At 52.3% G+C, this 17,563-nt stretch overlaps 1 protein-coding gene across 1 annotated transcript in view; it reads left to right on the top strand.

The window, feature by feature from the left end:
- The first annotated feature begins 2,328 nt into the window (after nucleotides 1–2,328).
- ASTN2 (astrotactin 2) overlaps nucleotides 2,329–17,563 on the top strand; it is a 324,150-nt gene continuing 308,915 nt past the window's right edge. Inside the window, exon 1 of the mRNA XM_064677101.1 lies at nucleotides 2,329–2,713. Within this exon, the coding sequence (XP_064533171.1) occupies nucleotides 2,380–2,713 (334 nt within the window). The 5' untranslated portion in view covers nucleotides 2,329–2,379. The remainder of the gene's footprint in view (nucleotides 2,714–17,563) is intronic.

Here is a 17,563-nt window from a genome sequence, read left to right on the forward strand (position 1 = left end):
CAAGCAAAATAGGACTTGATGTGTGCAGAGCTGCTCAGATCTTTGAGACCCTCAGTGTTCCTCCCAGCTCTGTTTTCTAACATCTCAGGACTTGCTTACTGTCAGTCAGTCTGTAGCAAAGCAGGTGTTTCATCCTGTGTCTCCTGATTGTTGCTTTCCAACTCTAAACCCTGAAAAACATTCACCTTGTTACTCAATGGTCAGGGAAAATCTGGATGCACCAAAACATGTCCTTCCCTGCAATTCAGCTGGATGCACAGCAAAACTAAAGTAGAAACCACCATCCAGAGGTGTGACAGCAGTAGATATCTCTGGATCCCTTTCCCAGCCCAAGGACAAATCCCTCCCAAAATCCTCTGGTAGTTGACAGCAAAAAAATTCTCTACTTGTGGCACACGGGCACAGTTGTGCAGCAAGTGGATATAGGGAGATGGAAGTAACAGGGATGGGGCCTCAAACAGAAATAGATGTTTTTCAGGATTTCCAGTTCTGAAAAAAATACTAAAAAGGCACTTATTTTTTAGATCTACTGGCTACTACTGTGTCACTTTGTGTGTCGATGCTGTATTGGTTCTTTGCACTCATTGACTAGAAAAATTTTTAAAACTAGGAAAAAAGAAAAAAAAAAAAGAGGGAAAACTCTTTTTTCCTACTGTTGCAGTTTCCCCAGCAAACAGCTGACACTTAGGACTGCATTTTTTTGCTTGATTATTTTTTTCCAGCATGCCTAGAAACTTCAACCCTCCCAGTTAGGCAGATCTGGGGTCCCACCTTTGACATTCTGCAATTAGTTTCCTGTTTGCTGGTGAGCACTTTTTGCTTTCTCTCTATTCCTTTAGCTGGAAAGAGGCACTGTGCTCACACCAACACTCCTACGGTGGGGGCTGCAGCTTGTTAAGGCTGGGAGCTGGAGCTGAGGCTGCTCCTGGAGCAGGGACTGGCCCCTGGGAATGGGGCTTGAGCTGTTTGTTTGCTGGATTTCACATTCATTGCCATTCTGCCCTTGTTGTGGTTTTAACATTTGATGACCTAGGTATCTCAGAAGGCTGTTTTGCCTCAATAGGCATGTGATGAATTGCTCTTAATTAGCTTGTGGAAATAATATAAGCCTGAGCATTAAGTGTGCTTTGTTAGGGTTTTGACATCTTCTTTTATATGTACATCTACAAATAAAATCAGGTAGATTAGCAGTCACTGGGAAATTGTTGTTGTGAGTCACTGAATCATAACTACCGTAGGCTGCCTCTCCTCATCTCTGTTAGTCATGCCCGACTGTGGGCAGGAGTTCATGGGGCTCTGGGGCTGGGGTTAACTGGGTCCACTTTGCCTCCGGGGACAGTGTTTGCCTCCAACTCATCCCCATCATTCCATTTTGAAAAGCCAGTTGGCTCCATTGCAGCTCAGGGCAGAGTGTGAGCCAAACCACAGTAGTGGAGCTCACCTGGTATGTCTTCTAGCAACAAATCCAGCCCTCGTGTGGCACCGAGGCATCCGTGTGATGGAAGGGTATGGGAACCTGTGGTCAGACCTCAGGATCATTGCCAGCTGGTAAAGTCCAACTCTGAAATCTTTACTCTAGGTCACCAATTTGTCTTCTTCAGGCTTCTCATTTCAAGCCATCCTTGTGTGCCCTGGATGCTGGGGGTGTCTATTCACTTAGGAGAGGGTAATAATTAGCAAAAGCTCACAGGAAACCCATTGCTGTGGTGTTGCACCCCAACAGTTGGCTGCGAGGAAGGAACAGCTTGCAGGGAAGAGTGGCAATGAGCTGGATGGGAGAAGAGGTGGAGAGACATGGGATTTTCACAAAATCACAGATTCCTAGAACGGTTTGGTTTGGAAGGGACCTTAAAGATCATTCATTCCCAGTCCCCCCTGCCATGGGCAGGGACACCTTCCACTAGACCAGGTTGCTCCAAGCCTCGTCCAACCTGGCCTTGAACAGCTTCCCTGAACAACCAGAGCCTCACTGCCCTCGCAGGGAAAAAATTCTCCCTAATACCCCATCTAACCCTGCCCTCTGTCCGCTCCAAGCCATCCCCCTTGTCCTGTCACTCCGTGCCCTTGCCCAAAGCCCCTCTCCAGATTTTGTGGGTCAGGAGCGGCAGCGGCGATGCGGGAGCGGTCTGGCGGTGGGAGCACAGCGCAGCCGGGGCGGGGGGAGCGGCCGCGGGGCCGGGGCCGGTGCCGAACCCATCTCTCCGCCCGGCGAGCGGCGTTCCCAGCCCGGGGCGGGCGGAGGGTCCGCGGGGAGCGGCGCTCGGGGCGGGGCGGGAGGCGGGTCCGGGCGGCGGCGGCGGCGGGGCTGGGGCTGCTCAGAGCGCCCGGCTCCGCTCGCCTTCCGCGCTCGGCGGCTCGCAGCGCCTGGCTCCGGCCGGCATGGCCGCTCCGCCGCGCCGCGGGGCCGCCGCTCCACCCCCGGTGCTGCCGGTGCTGCTGATGCTGCTGCTGCTGCTGCCGCCGCCGGCGGTGCCTCTCGGCGGCGGGCCCGGCGCGGCGGCGTCGCGGGAGCCCCCCGGCCCCTGCCGCGTGAAGACGGTGACGGTGTCCACGCTGCCGGTGCTCCGGGAGAACGACATCAGCTGGAGCGGAGCCCCGCCGCCCGCCGCCGCCGCCGAGTCCCGCCTGCTGCTCTTCGTCCGCAGCGAGCTGCCCGGCCGCGTCGCCGTGCAGGACGATCTGGACAACACCGAGCTGCCCTTCTTCACCCTCGGTAGGCGCCCGCCCCGTCCCGTCCCGTCCCGCATCCCGCCCCTCCATCCCGGATCATCCCCCGAAGCATCTGACACCCGCCGCGCCGGCTCCGTGTCCGCCCTCCCCGCTCCGCGGGCGGCTGGATGTGTTTTGGGGCTTTCTAACCCTGCCCGTGCTGCATCCTGGTTTTTGGGTTTGGTGGTTTTTTCCTCCTTTCCTGTCGGGGAGGGATTTTTTAGCAGGGCCTGAGGCTGCCGCCGCTGCCAGCCCCGGGAGGAGGAGAGCATCCCCGGGAGGAGGAGAGCATCCCCGCGCAGGCTGGAAGTGATGGGGGCTGCCTCGTGTGCTCCAAGTTGAGCTCTGAGCCCCGAGGAGGTTCCGCCGAGCCTGGCACAGCGGGAGGGGCTGTTTTTCTAGCCAGAGCCTGATTTTATAAATGCTTCGTCTTAATTCTCGAAGCTCGCTCTTGCTTCACGCACAACTCCAGCGTTCCGGGTCTGTGCGAACGCCGCAGACTTTCCTCCGCTCTCGGCTTCGTGGGGAGGGGGATGGGACTAGAAATAATTCTGTGGTCGTACTTTGATCTCGATGCCGGATTCTGTTGTCTCGGATGGGATGGCCGAGCTGCCTCTTGTCACTTTTACCTATTTCTGTGCCCTAATCAGCCTGGGGATCCTCCAGGGGAACTGTTAAGAATGTCACCTGGGCAGCTCGGTGTTTACTCTGCCAGGTCACCGAAGGGGTTTTGTTGATCTCTGCTTTATCCATTAGCTTTCCTGTTTTTCGGTGTCCGAACCTAAGATAATTCGAGTACCCGCTTATCTTGGGGCTGAGATATCGCTTGACACACTGGGTTGTGACTTCCAGTGCATCACTCTGTGTGCCTCAGGTGTGTCAAGGTGTGCCCATGTGCAGGCTGACCGGGGGGCACCGACCCCAAGTCTCTTCCCAAACCTCGTGGAAGTGATCGCTTTTCACTGGGCGCGATGAGCCAGGGTAGGGAAACGTCTGTCTGTGTCTCCCAGTCCTGTCATTTTACCTTGCGTGGAGCTTTCTCGTAGCAAACACCCATAATAAATAAGTTGATGGTACTTCTCGAGGCTTTCAGGCTCTGGCTTTGCGGATTCCTTAGACACGGTTGGTCAACTGCAAAAATCCCATACGAAGCCGATACTGTATTTCAAGTAATAAAAGTGAGAAAGGGTTTGATGCAGTAGGAATGACGTTTACCATACAGCAGCTAAAAGTAACAAGAAGTTTCATGGTTCACCGAGTTAATTTTCAGATTAGAGTACAGTTTCTTCAGGGACTGGGTGTGAATTGCGCACTGATCTAAATATATCAGATGGCAAAGAAACCCCCCTGTGTGAGCTTAGATAATAGCTCAAGTTGGAGGAGAGAAATTTGTCTTCATAGATCAGAGACATGATCTTGTATAGCAAATCCTATTTCTGTGAGTGCCTGCCAGTAAAGGGACCATATCTTTGTCTAAAAAAATTCTCTTTTTCTTGCCTGGCACATTGGTTACGTGTGTACTCGTGAATATGAAGCAAGTCTTGTGCAAATCTATGGGGGTTTTGCTGCCCCTTCATGCACAGTAGACCTCAAAACGTCCCCTCCTGTTTCCCTGAACCCACAGACATGAGGCAGATTGGAAGATAAATGAAAGCTTTGCCTATGGTGGGATGGCTTCATCATGGTCCTGAAATTAATCAGCTCGTTGCTTCCAGAGAAGGTAAAACACTTGTCCTTCCCCAAGGTCTAGCTCATGAATTGCTCTGTATGTTCTGATATTTCAAATTTGTTGCATTTCTCCCCGTCTCCTGGAGTGGCAACTGTGTCTCGCTCGCAGTTAACTCTTCTCTGGGTGAGGGCTGTAAAGCATTTCTGCTGGCTGGTTTTTTCCAGTGCAGAAATTAAGGCTGCAGTTTTCTGTGGTGGTTTCTTCCCCCCTTCATCCTTTTCTAAGTTCATCAGTGGGTGGGAACGTGAGAGCTGCTGCTGCCTTGTGATGGGCTCTTGGAGGTGAAAATCACGTTACAAGCGGGAGGGCAGTTGAATGGCTTTGGAGTGATGTGGGGGAAGAGATTTCTCATTGGCAAAATCTTTAGCTGATTTCTTCTGGATTATATCTATTTATGCATGTTGCTGGACGTGTTTAGTGGCTGTCTGGGCATGAACTCAGGAGGACACGTAAGAGCTGACATCCTGCAGACTGCAAATGTGTTGAGGGCTCCTAAATGCCTTGGAGTGCAGGATCTTGCTGTAAGCAGAGATAGTTTTCTGGCCTCAAGAGGGTAAGGATGGGGTAGGATGACCTCCTAAAGCACACAGCTCAGCACAGCCACCCTGACTGGCATCCTGGAGGGGTTTTTGAAAGGAAAAAAAAAAGAGGAAAAAGCAGGCAGAGCAGAGTCATGGTGCTGATACTACAGACTCAGAAGTGAAATAAGTTGAGATTAAATTGAGGGCACCCTGTTCTGCAGGGCTTAAAAATCTTTCCAGACCAGGAAGCAGGAAATAAAACATTGCCTTGCATGGTGGCAGTGAGTTTAAGTAGCCAGTCTGTAGCCTTGGACTGCTCAGTAAGTCCCAGCCTAGTGAGTCTCCCAACACTGGAGTGGTTCCTGTGCCTCTCATCACTCCTTGGCATTAAAGGAGGGTGGGCGATCTGTAGCTGAAGGCTGGTAGGTGCCAGAGCCTTGTCTGCAGCACTGTGGAGCTTAGAGTCATGGAATTATTTAGATTGGAAGAGACCTTTCGGATCATCAAGTCCAACTCTAAAACTAACACTGCAAAGTCCACCAGTAAACCATGTCCTGAAGTGTCACATCTTCTGCTGATCCTTTTTATGGGCAAACCAAATTAAAATAGGCTGAGGAGATAGATGCCCTGAGTCGGTGTCTGGAACAGATGCGGTGCTCTATGTCGTTTTCTTTAAAGGATTTCTCCTTCTAGGGAGGAAACAACTTTATCTCTTCCCTGACAGTATGAGATTTTATTCATTTCAGTGCATAAAGCGAGAGCTTTCAGTGTAGCATCCCTGCCTGCGGGGCAGCCTGGTCTGCAGGAGCCGCTGCGTGGCTGAGACAGAGGAGAAAGCAGCACTAGGAAACATCTACACAGCCAGCCCTTGGCCCATGGCAGACTGGCAACATCAGGAGCAGCAGCAGCAACATGAGCAGCAGGAGCAGCAGCCACTCCTGGCAGGCAGGAGCCCACTAGGGGGTGGTGGGTGCCCGGGGATGCTCCACAGCAGCTCCTACTCCATGTTCCCGGGTGGGTGCCTGGGGATGCTCCACAGCAGCTCCTGCTCCATGTTCCTGGTTGGGTGCCCAGGGATGCTCCACAGCAGCTCCTGTTCTGTGTTCCCAGGTGGGTGCCCAGGGATGCTCCACAGCAGCTCCAGCTCTGTGTGGGCTCCTGACATCTGGGGAGCCCAGGGTGGGGATGGCTTTTCCCTCTCCCAGCAGAGGCAAAATACTTTGATTCCTTGTGCATCCCTACTGGGCTGCAGCGGGGACCTGCTGCCAAAACACCCACGGGCAGCTCCCTTTGCTCCGTGTCCCTCCTCCAGAGGGGTGTCTCAGCTTCTCCATTTCCTACGCCTCAGTTTATTTTTTCTCTCTTGCGTTGGAGACAAGAAGGATGCTTCTCCCACTACCCCCAAGTTACGTTACTATAAAATTACTCAGCAAAGCCCAGTGGTGGCAGGAAATGACAAATGTAACTCTGCCACCAGTGCATTATGAATTGCTGTGCATCCCTTTTCCTGAAAAAGCATCCTGCCCTTTCCTTAACCTTGGATACGACTGATGCTTTGTGGTATTTTTTTTTTTCCCCTCTAATTCTTCTAGAGTTACTCTGGCAATTGGTGCAGCCTATCATTGGCTTTATTCTTGCACAATGAGGTCCCTCTAAGGTATGTATCTTGATTCAGTCAGCAGCCATGTGTTCTCTACAATAGCTGCTCCGCCACAGCGTGGCCTGCTCTAAGTGCAATTCAGGGAATGGAGCAGTTAGCTTCCGAGCTAATTTAGCTGAGCTCTGTCTATGTGTGAGCAGATATATATATAGAGGAGAGAAAAGGAAAGAGGCAGACTGATTTTCACCAGTGCTCTTACCCCGTAGTGCCTTACATAAGAACAGTTTACTACTCATGTCTCATAAATGGCTTAATGGATGCTGTTTGACAGCGTCTGCAGTGCTACAAGGTACTTTGTTTTGGTGGCTGTCACAAAACATGCCTGTGTGTCTACATTCCTGGTGTCCCCCTGCGGCCCCTGCGTTTGGCTGATGATTGTCCTCCACTTCCCGAAGCTGTGGAGCTCCACCAACTCCTCACCAGTTCGGTGCTACAGCTTTTATCTTTTTTTCTTAACTCTTCCTGAAGCCATCTTGTAACTTGAACTTCTCCTCTTTAGGGTAAGAATGTTGAGTGTCCAAGAAACGACTGGATGTGGCACTCAGTGCTCTGGTCTAGTTGACAAGGTGTTGATCGGTCAAAGGTTGGACTCGATGATCTTTGAGGTCTTTTCCAACTTTAATGATTCCATGAATGCATTAAAATAAGGGAAAGCACTCAGGGGATTGATTGTATTTACTGCTTTTCCTGAAAATGCTTGAGCAGGGTTTTGCTATCCTTGCTTTTGTCACCAGCTTCTCTTTGTGCAGAGTGGGTGGAAAGGCTGGAGGGTCACCCTGGGGAGCAACGGGTGTGAATGGAACTTATTGATGCTGCTGTTCAGAAGTGCCATTCTCTGCTTTGGCTTGGCCTGTGGGATCTGGAACAGCATTGTGTAGGTGGCAGAGAGAGTGTGCCCAGTGTGAGACTCTGCTCATCAGGGCATGGTATCTAAACACGGGGTTGTCTCTGCAGAGAAGCCGATAAGCAAAGTCTGGTTCCCACACCTCCCTTTGCGTTAACTGCCTCCTGCTAGGCTTGAGCTGCTCTGTGTATCAGCCCAGAGGTTTGGTTAATCAAGTGTTTGGGAATTTTTTGTTGTTTTTTTTTAATTTTTCTGGCAGTTCCCAAGCTATTCCAAGGGGTAAAGAGTCACATCTTCCACCAGGCAAGTGGAGGGAGCCTAAAAGCCTAAGCAAAGTGGTACTGTGAGGATGAGATATGTTGGTGGGATCCTTGGGATGAGGACAGGGGCAGATACAGACCTGAGAGTGGGGGCTGTTCCCCTTCCCCTTTGTGCCCATCCATAGCTGTGCATGGTTGTGGGGTCTGGGCCAGGTCCTTGGTGGTGGGGGCTGCCTGGGGAGGGTCTAGGGGAAGCAGGAAAACCTTCCAGTAGCAATTTCCTCCCCTCTTTGTATGAAGCTGTGTGATTACTTCAGCCTTCCAAGATGTTGGATTCTTGTAGCTGGACAGAAGGAAGGAGAGCCTGGCTCGGGGTGATGTTTGTGCTGGTGATGTGTGTCCTGAGCTCCAGGTCTGTGAGCTCTATAACACCCAAAAAGGCTGTAGGCACAAAATGCCCATGAAAATGGGTCAGTCCTCAGATGAACACTTCCCTCCCCAAAGGCAAGGTTGAGTGTGACTTGTCCAGCACAGCAGGGTGTGGACTTGGCAGGGATTTTGCTTCATCTTCCGTATTTTGTGGGGTGAAAATCCCACTTAAAACTGGGAAAATGTAGCTGAGTGCAGGCTGTACTCGGGGAGCTGCTGCTTTCCAAGAGTACCCACGTTGACCAGCTAGTGGCAACAGAAGATTAACTATGGAGGGAGAGAGGAGCCGGTTACTGCAGCTGAGCTGCCAGGCAGGAGGAGGCTGGTGGCTGGGGATCCCCCCTGCTCCCCCTTCCTCCCAGCTGATGGCAGCAGGTTTTCCATGATGTCTGTGTGCCAGGGGCTTTTGTTACTCTTTTTCAGGAAAAAAAATATCACGAGCTTTTCTTCAGAATTATGCAGAGAGCTTGCATTTCTCTGTGGGGAATGGGGCGGTGAGTGACCTCCTACTGCCACCACGCAGATGGATGTTACCTCCCAAACTTGCTGCCTGTTCCTTTTTTAAGCCCTAAAAGTGTGAACCTCAGCTGTGTGATGGACAAGCCTTTGTGCTGCCTCAGTGACACGGTGCTGATGTGTGGTGTTGGCTGGCTGTGAAACAGGGCTGAGCCCTTGGGCTTTTCTGGTGTAACAGGAGTTCAGGCACTGGACTGGCTGGGATAAGGAGAGAACAGATGCCACGTGTGGGAACCATGAGGTATTGATCTTGTGCTTCCTCGACATACATGTTGGCAGCTGCAAGTGGCTTGAGAAACACCTGCCATCACACCGAAAGTAGAGTGTGGGGCAGGCTGGGGTTGGAGATTGAAAGAAGTGAGGAAAAGCCTCGATTGATGCCTTTCATCCTCTGTAATGCCCATGGTACAGCCCGTGTCTGAGTGTCCTCCTCTGGTTGCAGCCATCTGAAATGGGGAATGCAGAACCTTGGCCAGTTTTCCCGTGCTGCTCCCCAGTCCCTACCTGTGGGGTGCGTGATGGCATCGAACAGAGATGGTTCTTGTGCAAAACCAGCTCAAGAAGTGGTGCCACTTAAAAGAATTGAATGCTTGTGCTGCTGCTCGGGTCTGAGCTAATGCAGTTAAGGTTTCCAGTGTCCAGACAGTATGGAGACACTTAATGGTATTGAAGAAGCAGAATGGCATGTGGAGGGGACGAGCAGTGATCTTGGCTGCCTGCATGTGCACTGGCTGGGTGAGGCTTTCTGGATGTCTCCTGGGAAGGAGGAAAGTGGGGAAAAAAGTCCCAGAGTAAGTGATTTTGGCCCATTGCTTCTTTGGGTGTCTTCGCTATCTGCCCTGCAAGAAGGAGTGCTCATGAATGCATCCAGTGTGCTTATTGCACTTAGGTTGGGAAGGAAGGAAGAAGGAATTCCTTGCAGGAGGAGGTTGGGCTGTGACTGCTTGTGGGAAGATGGGGCAGATAAGATTTGGAGCCAGGGCTTTGTCTGTAGGTGGAAGCGGCTGGTGGGGAGGAGGCAGAAGAACAAGTTCCCTCAATTCCACATTACCTGTTCCCCACCAGCCTTGCACCCCTCCCTCTGTGCTTCCACTTCTCCTGTCTCCGTGCAAGACAGAGTCTGTAGGAAACCGCGATGGGCTTTGAAAGCGACAGCAGCGAAAAGGGAGAAATTTTCCATTAGCAGCATCAGCAGTAAAAGAGATTTTTTCCCAGTCACCTGGTAACTGCTGTATTTAGGAAGATTACTGAGCTGATGGTGCTGCTTCCAGGCATATGCATGGGAGTGATCCTGTTAGGAGAGGGAGGCAAAGGCAGCATGCATGGCAGCACACAGGGAGCTGGGCTGCTAAAGGTCAGCTGTGCATCTCTGCAGGGAGAAGGGACCCACAGGACCTGGCACCTCCCGTGCTCTGTCATCTGTTCCTCCAGGGCAGGAGAGTGACACAGAAATGGCATTGCCAGCTGCACTCAGGAGATGCAGCAGGGGGGAGTGAGAGGGGCTCCCTGGGGCTGGGCTCTGGCACATCCTCCAGTGACAGAGGGAATGCCTGGCTCCAGCCTGATAGGGGTTTTTTGGTGCCTGATGCCTTTCTTTCTCTGTGTTGGATGAAATATGCCAGTGGAAGGGCACTACCCTGGCTGCAGACACCCTATGGATTCACTGTGGAGGTGAACCCACCCTTCCAAAAGCCCACGGCCCCAGGTCTGTATAACTGGGGTGCAGGATCTGGAGACCCCAACTTTGCTCCCAGCCGTGAGCACGCTTGCAGGAGCTCAGCTGTGCTGGTACCTTTGAGGCTTTGGTTCTTTTTCCTATTTCCCCTCCCTTATCCCTCTCTAGGGCAGAGGGGTGGCCTTGCCTGTGGCTGGATTCCTGCCCTGGCTGGGCTCCCTGGCCAGCCTGAGGGCTCCTGGCTGCTGAGGCACTTGCCTAATGTGAGCTGGCATTCCAGCGGGCCTGTGGCTGTATCTGTCCCAAGGCCATTCACAGCCCATATCCTTCCCTTGCTGCTCTTTATGGTTCTCCAGCATTCCAGGGAGCACAGCACATCCCTAAACTATGGGATCAAGTGACAGAAAATAGGAGTTGGCAACAGCATAGGAATTTTTTTTATTGCCTCTAGCCAACTGCTCAGTAGTATCAGCTTCTTAGTGCAGTGCTCCCTGTGCTGGCACGTGCCACGGTGGGGAGCCCGTCTGTGTGGGAGCAGGGAAAGAGGCTGGAGCAGAACATGTTCCCTGCAGCCCTGGACTGGGACCTGCTGCTTATCCACCCTGGCCAAGGAGCACCAGCTCTGTGTGTGGAGCCTGAAAAGCCTCTCCCTCAGCTCACTCTTGCCCTGTGGATGTTGCTTTTGCCACTGGGGGGTCTGATGAGGTGAGAGTTGGTGCCACCAATGAATTCCTTGGGCACGTGCACCCAGAGCAAGGTCTGCTCTCCGGGGGGGTTTCCCACTGGGATGGGATTCCCAGGGTGATGGGGCTCCCACGGCAGGTGCTGCCAGTTGTTCCCACCTCAGCTTCTCTTACTCAGCACAGCCTTGCACAGGCTCTGTGGGATGGAGTGAGATGGAAACCCTTCACCTTGACCATTCAATTTGGTCAAGCTGTGTCCATGGCAAAAATCTCCCATCATATTCTGTCTGGAAGGGTGAGCAGCTTGGGGTCTTCCAGGGGATGCCAGCTCTGGGTACCACTTGATTAAGGTAGGCTCAACTCATGGAGCCTCCTGGCCCTTACTGAGGATGGCCTTGGGACAGGAGGCACTGCAGTAGGTCCAGCTGAAAAGGAGGGATGCTGTAGAGGAGCCGATCACAGCAGTGGCATTTTGAGGACCTAACAGGTATATTTAGGAGTCAGACATGTTGCAGACTGAAGGCACATCCAGCCGAGGTGATTTTGCCCTTATCTGTGCAGGCAGGTCCTCGCCTGCTGCTGCTGGAAGGGCGCTGGCTGCTCCATCTGCCGTGTTCCCATCAGGGGCTTCGGCATTTTTCCTTCCCCCGCAGAGAGGAGGGAGGGCTGCAGGGGTGCATTTGTCACCTGAAGAGCCCCTGGGCTTCGGCTGAACTTTGTGTTCCAGCAATAAAACCACGCTAGGAAACGTGTGCTGTAACAAAGCCCATGGATATAATACATCCATATCATACTGTACCTTTCATCTTGAAGGATTCCCAAGGAGCTTTACAAACTCGGAGTGCTGCAGCCTGCCAGGGTGACTGAATGTTATCAGGAGCAGCTGCGGTCTAATCTCTGCGGTACCGTGTTCCCCCTCCCCGCTCCTCCTTGCAGGGGGAACTTTATAAAGTCTGGTCTCAGACTAGCGCTGGACCGGGTGTTTTCCTCTAAGCCTGAGTTTCTCAGGAGAAACAGGCAAACCGCGTAGCTGTTTGTTATGCAAAACCACCGAAGAAATATTCTTCCCGGGGCAGTAGGAGTGGGTGGGAATTATTTTCGCGCAGCTTCAACAGCTTTGGATCTTGACAGAGGAGGCATTTGCAGGGGAAGGTGCCCTCAGTGCAGCCCTGAGAAGGGAGGATGATAAAGTTTAAACGCTTGAGAAATTGCTTCTGGGCATTAGCAGGGTGGCAGAGTTCAGCTGACGGGCACGGGAGGCTCCTGCTGAGGCAGCTCTTGGGATGGAGACTCTAAATGTCTGCCTGAAATAGTTGGTGTAAACGTCTTTTGTCACCCAATGTCCCCTTCTGTCCCTGCAGAGACAGTCCCTGAGCCAGATGATGGCGTGTCCACAACCTGCAGCCTTGGGCAACATCTGGGCAGCTGCTGCCTCCCACCTCCCGCAGGGTGGGAGCAGGGAAGGGCGATGCAGCCTTTTACCTTCATCACCCTTGCTGGTCTCCACCTCCAGCTGGGCTTGTTTTCAGCTGCTCTCGGATTACCTGGAGCAGTGTGAGGCGTCTGAAGCTGCTGTCAGTGGTGCAGAGCCTAAAAATCAAAACTGAAAGCGGGATCAGGGGTTCCAGGCGAAGCTGTTGTCAGAAGCATATGCTTGAAACGCGGCGGTTTGCTGGAGTCTATTTTGGTTTGGAGTGGTACACACTTAGCCTGTTTTGTTTAGCAGTTTGTTTATGGGATGTATTTTCCCATCCTGTGTAGCTCCCCAAATGTGTGCTATAAACAAACTGTAAAATCAAAAGCAGCCTCTACGTGCTCCCATCAAATGCTTCACAGAAGAGGCAGGGTGTGTGGTGCCTGCCAGCCTCAGTCCCCTGGTTAAGGAGGAGACAACAGACTGGTGAGGGAGGTTATTTTGACATGTTTGAGTATGAGAATTGCTGTGGGCGCTGCTGGGATGGAGCAGGGACACCTCAGAAGCTCTCCAGCCTTTTCGTCCATTTGCTCTTCCTCCAAACCTTCCCAAACTCATCCCTGAGAAGCACAAGTGTTGCCTCCTGCTGCTCCTTTAGCTTTGCCTCTTTCCCTGAACCCCGCTGAGATGGTTCCTCAGGCCACCAGGAATGGGATGTGCTGTTGCCAGCCTCATTCATGGATCCTGGATGATAGGAACCTTCAATACTGATTGAATTTCAAGAAGGCAGTAGAGGTTTGTGGTTGTTTTTACTGTAGCCATTTCAGTCACATGCCTTGTACTGGATCAACAGCCGTGTGTTTCTCGCTGTAATTTTTCTGAGCGTGATCAGAAGGGCTGGAAGTGTATTTAATTAAACAGAACAGCCTTGCCTTTCAACACAATTCAAGAAACCAGAGCTGCTTGAAGACACAAGCTCCACTACATTGCTTTACATCTTACCGCATCCCAGCGCTCGCTGTTTCCTCCTCTTCTGTTTGTTGCCCTCCCAGACAAGCAGCACAGTTGTCCTTACTGTGTTCCTGGCTTCTGCTGTGTTGGAGGAGGAGGAAATCCATTATCCTGTGGCGTGGCAGCTGGGAGGGAGGTCGGGGACGCTGCCTGTAGGGGCTGCTCGTAGCCAGCTTGGGGTCTTGCCGGAGCAGCAGTTTGCACGACAGACACGCTGCTCCTCGTTGTACTCGATTTTATTCTGCTTTGGTAGCAGCTGCCTTTGCTGCTTAGCTGACAAGCTGTTCCTTAACGTGCCGTGGCCCAGCGGTGTGTGGGAACAGGGGCAAGAGCTGGGATTTGGGCAGGATGGGGGCTCTGTGAGCTGGAGGTGTTGGGGATGCCGCCAACCTCTGATTCTGCTCCCCAGGAGTGCGTGCATTGCCCGAGATCCTGCGTGCTGCCCAAAACTGTGAGAGCTAGGAGGGGTCTTCTCTGCTGCCTGGGCTCGCTTTAAAGACTGTTGTAAAACCTTTTCCCTCATTGGTGATGAAAGGGTTTTACAGTGTGTTGCAATGAGCCACTTTAAGGGAAAACAGGAGGAAAAAATCCTATTTGCAGCACTCCTCCCAGCTGAGCTGCCGTGGTGTGAGATACGGGGTGTTTGTAGGGGATGCTGGAGGAAAGCTGAGCCTCATGAGAGCCTGTTCTTTGCTGAACAACTCACTGGGGTTTCTCTCATGGCATCTCCCAGCTGCGTTGCCTCCCCAAAACTGCATTCCCTGCTGCTCAGGGGCTTCTGTGTCAGTTTGCACTGTGCCCCAAGTCCTGTAAATCCAATATTTTAGTAGAGCTTGGTCTCCAAAGCCTCTCTCCGGCAGGAACAGTGCAAATTTATCCATGGGTCCTCATCCCACGGCTGCAGTAGGTCTGTGGTCACCTCCTGGGAAGGGTGTCCTGCTCTCTCTGCAGGGACCTGTTGTGGGACAGCAGCTCCATGTTCCTGCTGACTGATGGGTTTGGGATGGGAAGGAAGGTGATGTTTTTACAGTGGCTCAAAAGGCAAAGGGATTTCTGTGGGTGTGAGACTGTGAGTTTTAATCAATGCTTGTTCTGATCATTTTTCTGCGAAACTGCTCTGGAAGCGCCTAAGGGCAAACAAGCAGGTGTTAATGTTCTGCTCCTTTTGCTGTTCTGGGGTGAGGGAAGAATTTAGATTGAAGAAAACATGTTGTTTGCAGTGGTGCTTCTCTCCTCAGCTGGAGGGCAGGTGTGACCTGGCGAGAGGAGACGTGGCTGGACCTGGCTGGGAATGAGCTGCAGCGTTAAATTGGCTGGTAATGGCCTTGCAGTTTCCCCAGTCTTCTCCATGCTCTCATTCTTCCAACTCTATGCAAATATTTGCAGCACTTAGGGAGCTGCCCAGGGTCATTTTTATTCCCGGCATGAACTGAGTTAGAGGGAAAGGTTGAACTGGGAGAGTGGTCTTGCAGTGGGCAGCAAGATCTACCCTGTCCAGCAGCTTCTGCTGTGGTGGTAGAAGGTGAGGAACAGGGCACAGGTCCCTGGAGCATCCCTGGAGCTGTTCCTTAACATGCCATGGCCCAGTGGTGTGCAGTAACAGGGACAAGAGCTGGGACTGGGGCAGGATGGAGGCTCTGTAGCTGGCAGTGTGGGGATGCTGCCGGCCTTGTGCTGCTCCTGTGTTCCCGTAGGATGCTTGGTTGCACCTAGCTGCAATAATACTCATGCTGACTGAGCTGAAAGGGTCTCACAGCAGCTCCTGAGGGGCTCCTGCATCTCCCTCCTGCATCTTCCCAGCACTGGCCTCTCTGGGAAGTCCCTCTGATGCTGGGGATGTTGCGCTGTGCCCGCACAGGCGGGCTGTGGTGAGGAAAGAGGGAGCTTTTTCTTTGAGGTCTCACGGATGCGCCAAGTGCTGACCAGGGGCCGGCGCGGAGGGAAAGATGCTTCTGTTAATTAGCACGAGATGAAAGGAAAACTTGTCTTTATTCAAAGAGCAGCTTGTTCCAGTTTCATCGCAGTCCCTCAGTTCTGAGCTTTAAAGTTCGGCGCATGTGTGAACAATAAGTTCGGGAAGATGTTTTGAAGCCAGAATGGCAGCATTGTTATGAAAATGCTGAAGGGGAGTTGTGACACTGTTTTGAAGATGAAAGTATTTTTACAATCTTAAACTGACACATTTAAAAAAAAAAAAAAAAAGAAAAAGAAGAGAAAAAGTTTGCGGGAAAGACAGCTCTCAGCAAGACTTTCCCTGGCCAGAATCAAATGTGACTGTCCCCAAAGATCGGTGAAGGCACTTTGAGGTGCTGCTGGCTTTGGCTGCCACATAGATGACCATGTGTCCAGTGTGGTGGGGTGGTTCTTACTGGTGTTACTGGTATTTGCTGGGCAGGATGAGCTCTGTGAACCCCAGTGGAGGGGTTAGTGGATGCCTCCCATTTCCTTGTGTCTTGCTTCCCTCCAGGCAGCTGAGCAGAGCAGTGGGAGGAGGGCGTGAGATGAGGAGATAAGGAGATGCAGATGAAGCATGGACACCTGCAAATCCCATCCTTGCCTGAGTGATGCCCTCAGCACTTCTGACCCCAGCAGCGCTCGCTGCAGTTTGAGTTGGTCTGTGGAAACAAATTTTCCACAGATGTTTAGTAACCCCTGTGTAATAGATTTGCCAAACATCATCCTGGCAGTGCAGAGTGGAGGGGAGGCTGGGTCTGGTCATCGCTGACACAGGCTCTGGGCTGTTCCTGCTCCTCCACTGTGCTGCAGGGCTTGCCCAGTTCGGGCTATTCCAGTTCACCCATGGCACTGGAGACACTGGGCTGGGGGGTGGAGGCTGGCCATGAGACACTCTTATAAGGAGAGGGAGAGCCTGGAGGGTCTGGGGATGTGCAGCAGCTTGGACTCCGTCCAGGGACTGGCTCCCCCATCCCAGTTGTTCACCTTGCCAGCTCAAGCTGCAGTCCCCAGCCTAACCCAGTCTCTCCATTGCTGTGGCCTGAGCTGAGCAAGCTCTTCCAATCATAGAATCACAGAATGGCCTGGATTGGAAGGGACCTTAAAGATCATCTCATTCTAACCCCCTTGCCCATGAAGGTGGCACACAGGAAGGTGTCCAGAGTGTCTGAGGCATCTGTTCTGATCCCACCTCCCCTTTGGCAGCTGCCTGCAGTTCAGGATAGGAAACAGCAACACTGATCATACACCGACCACTTTTTCTTGGGATTTTCTCTCCCGTGACCACTTGAATGCGCCAGCTTGTTGTGATGCCTTGTTTTTTTAATTCCCATCAAGCTCTAGTTTCCACTGCACTCCCTCAGATACCCAGGGGCCTCTGAGTGGGTGCCCTGCAGTTAAAAGCAATCTATTGCTGTGTCTGAGGGGGCTGTGCGAGTTACGGGGCCGCGAGCCCTGGTCTGCTGCAGCAGAGCTGTCAGGCAGTTCCTTCCTTAGAAAATAGACACCAAAAATTCCTCTTCCGCCCCCAACTTTGTCTTCCTGCCAGCCCTGGATTCCAGGTTTATTTCAGGGTCTTTTCTTTTGGGCTCGGGTAGGTGTGGAGCGTGTATTTTTTGCCATGTGAGTCTGACAAGCCCTTGGGGAGGATGAGTGGGTGTCTTGAAGTGTAAGGGAGAAACTTGGCAAGTGCTTCAGCTCCAGGGATCTCTTTGCATTTTTGGCTGCATCTCCTTTTTTTATCCTGCTGCTCTTAAACTTTTCTGAACCAGCAAAATCAGCTGCCATCCAGGAATACCACTGCTCCTGTTCCTTGAAGGTCAGGCCACAGGGACTGGTGGCTTTTGTGGTTTCTCCCAAGGGTGTCAGCAGCTGGATGGTGCTGGATGGGACAGTCCTGAGCTTCCCCTGTCCAGCACTCCCAAATCTGAGGGTTAGCAGTGAATGGGGATGGTCTTACCTCCTCTACACCGTGGAAGAGGGTCCTCTGCTCTTGGGGGTGGGCAGGAAGGTGTTTGGATCAGGCTGCACCAAGAGGCAGCTGTGCCACACTCGGGTGATTCCCAAAAGGCTCTTCTGAGTCTCTTTGAGGGGATATATTTCCTGTTGCACCTTGTTCCATGCTCTCAGCTTGGTTCCTGACCTTGTCTATGGGATTT

This window comes from Pseudopipra pipra, chromosome 20 (genome assembly GCF_036250125.1).
Source record: "Pseudopipra pipra isolate bDixPip1 chromosome 20, bDixPip1.hap1, whole genome shotgun sequence".
Lineage (NCBI taxonomy): Eukaryota > Metazoa > Chordata > Aves > Passeriformes > Pipridae > Pseudopipra > Pseudopipra pipra.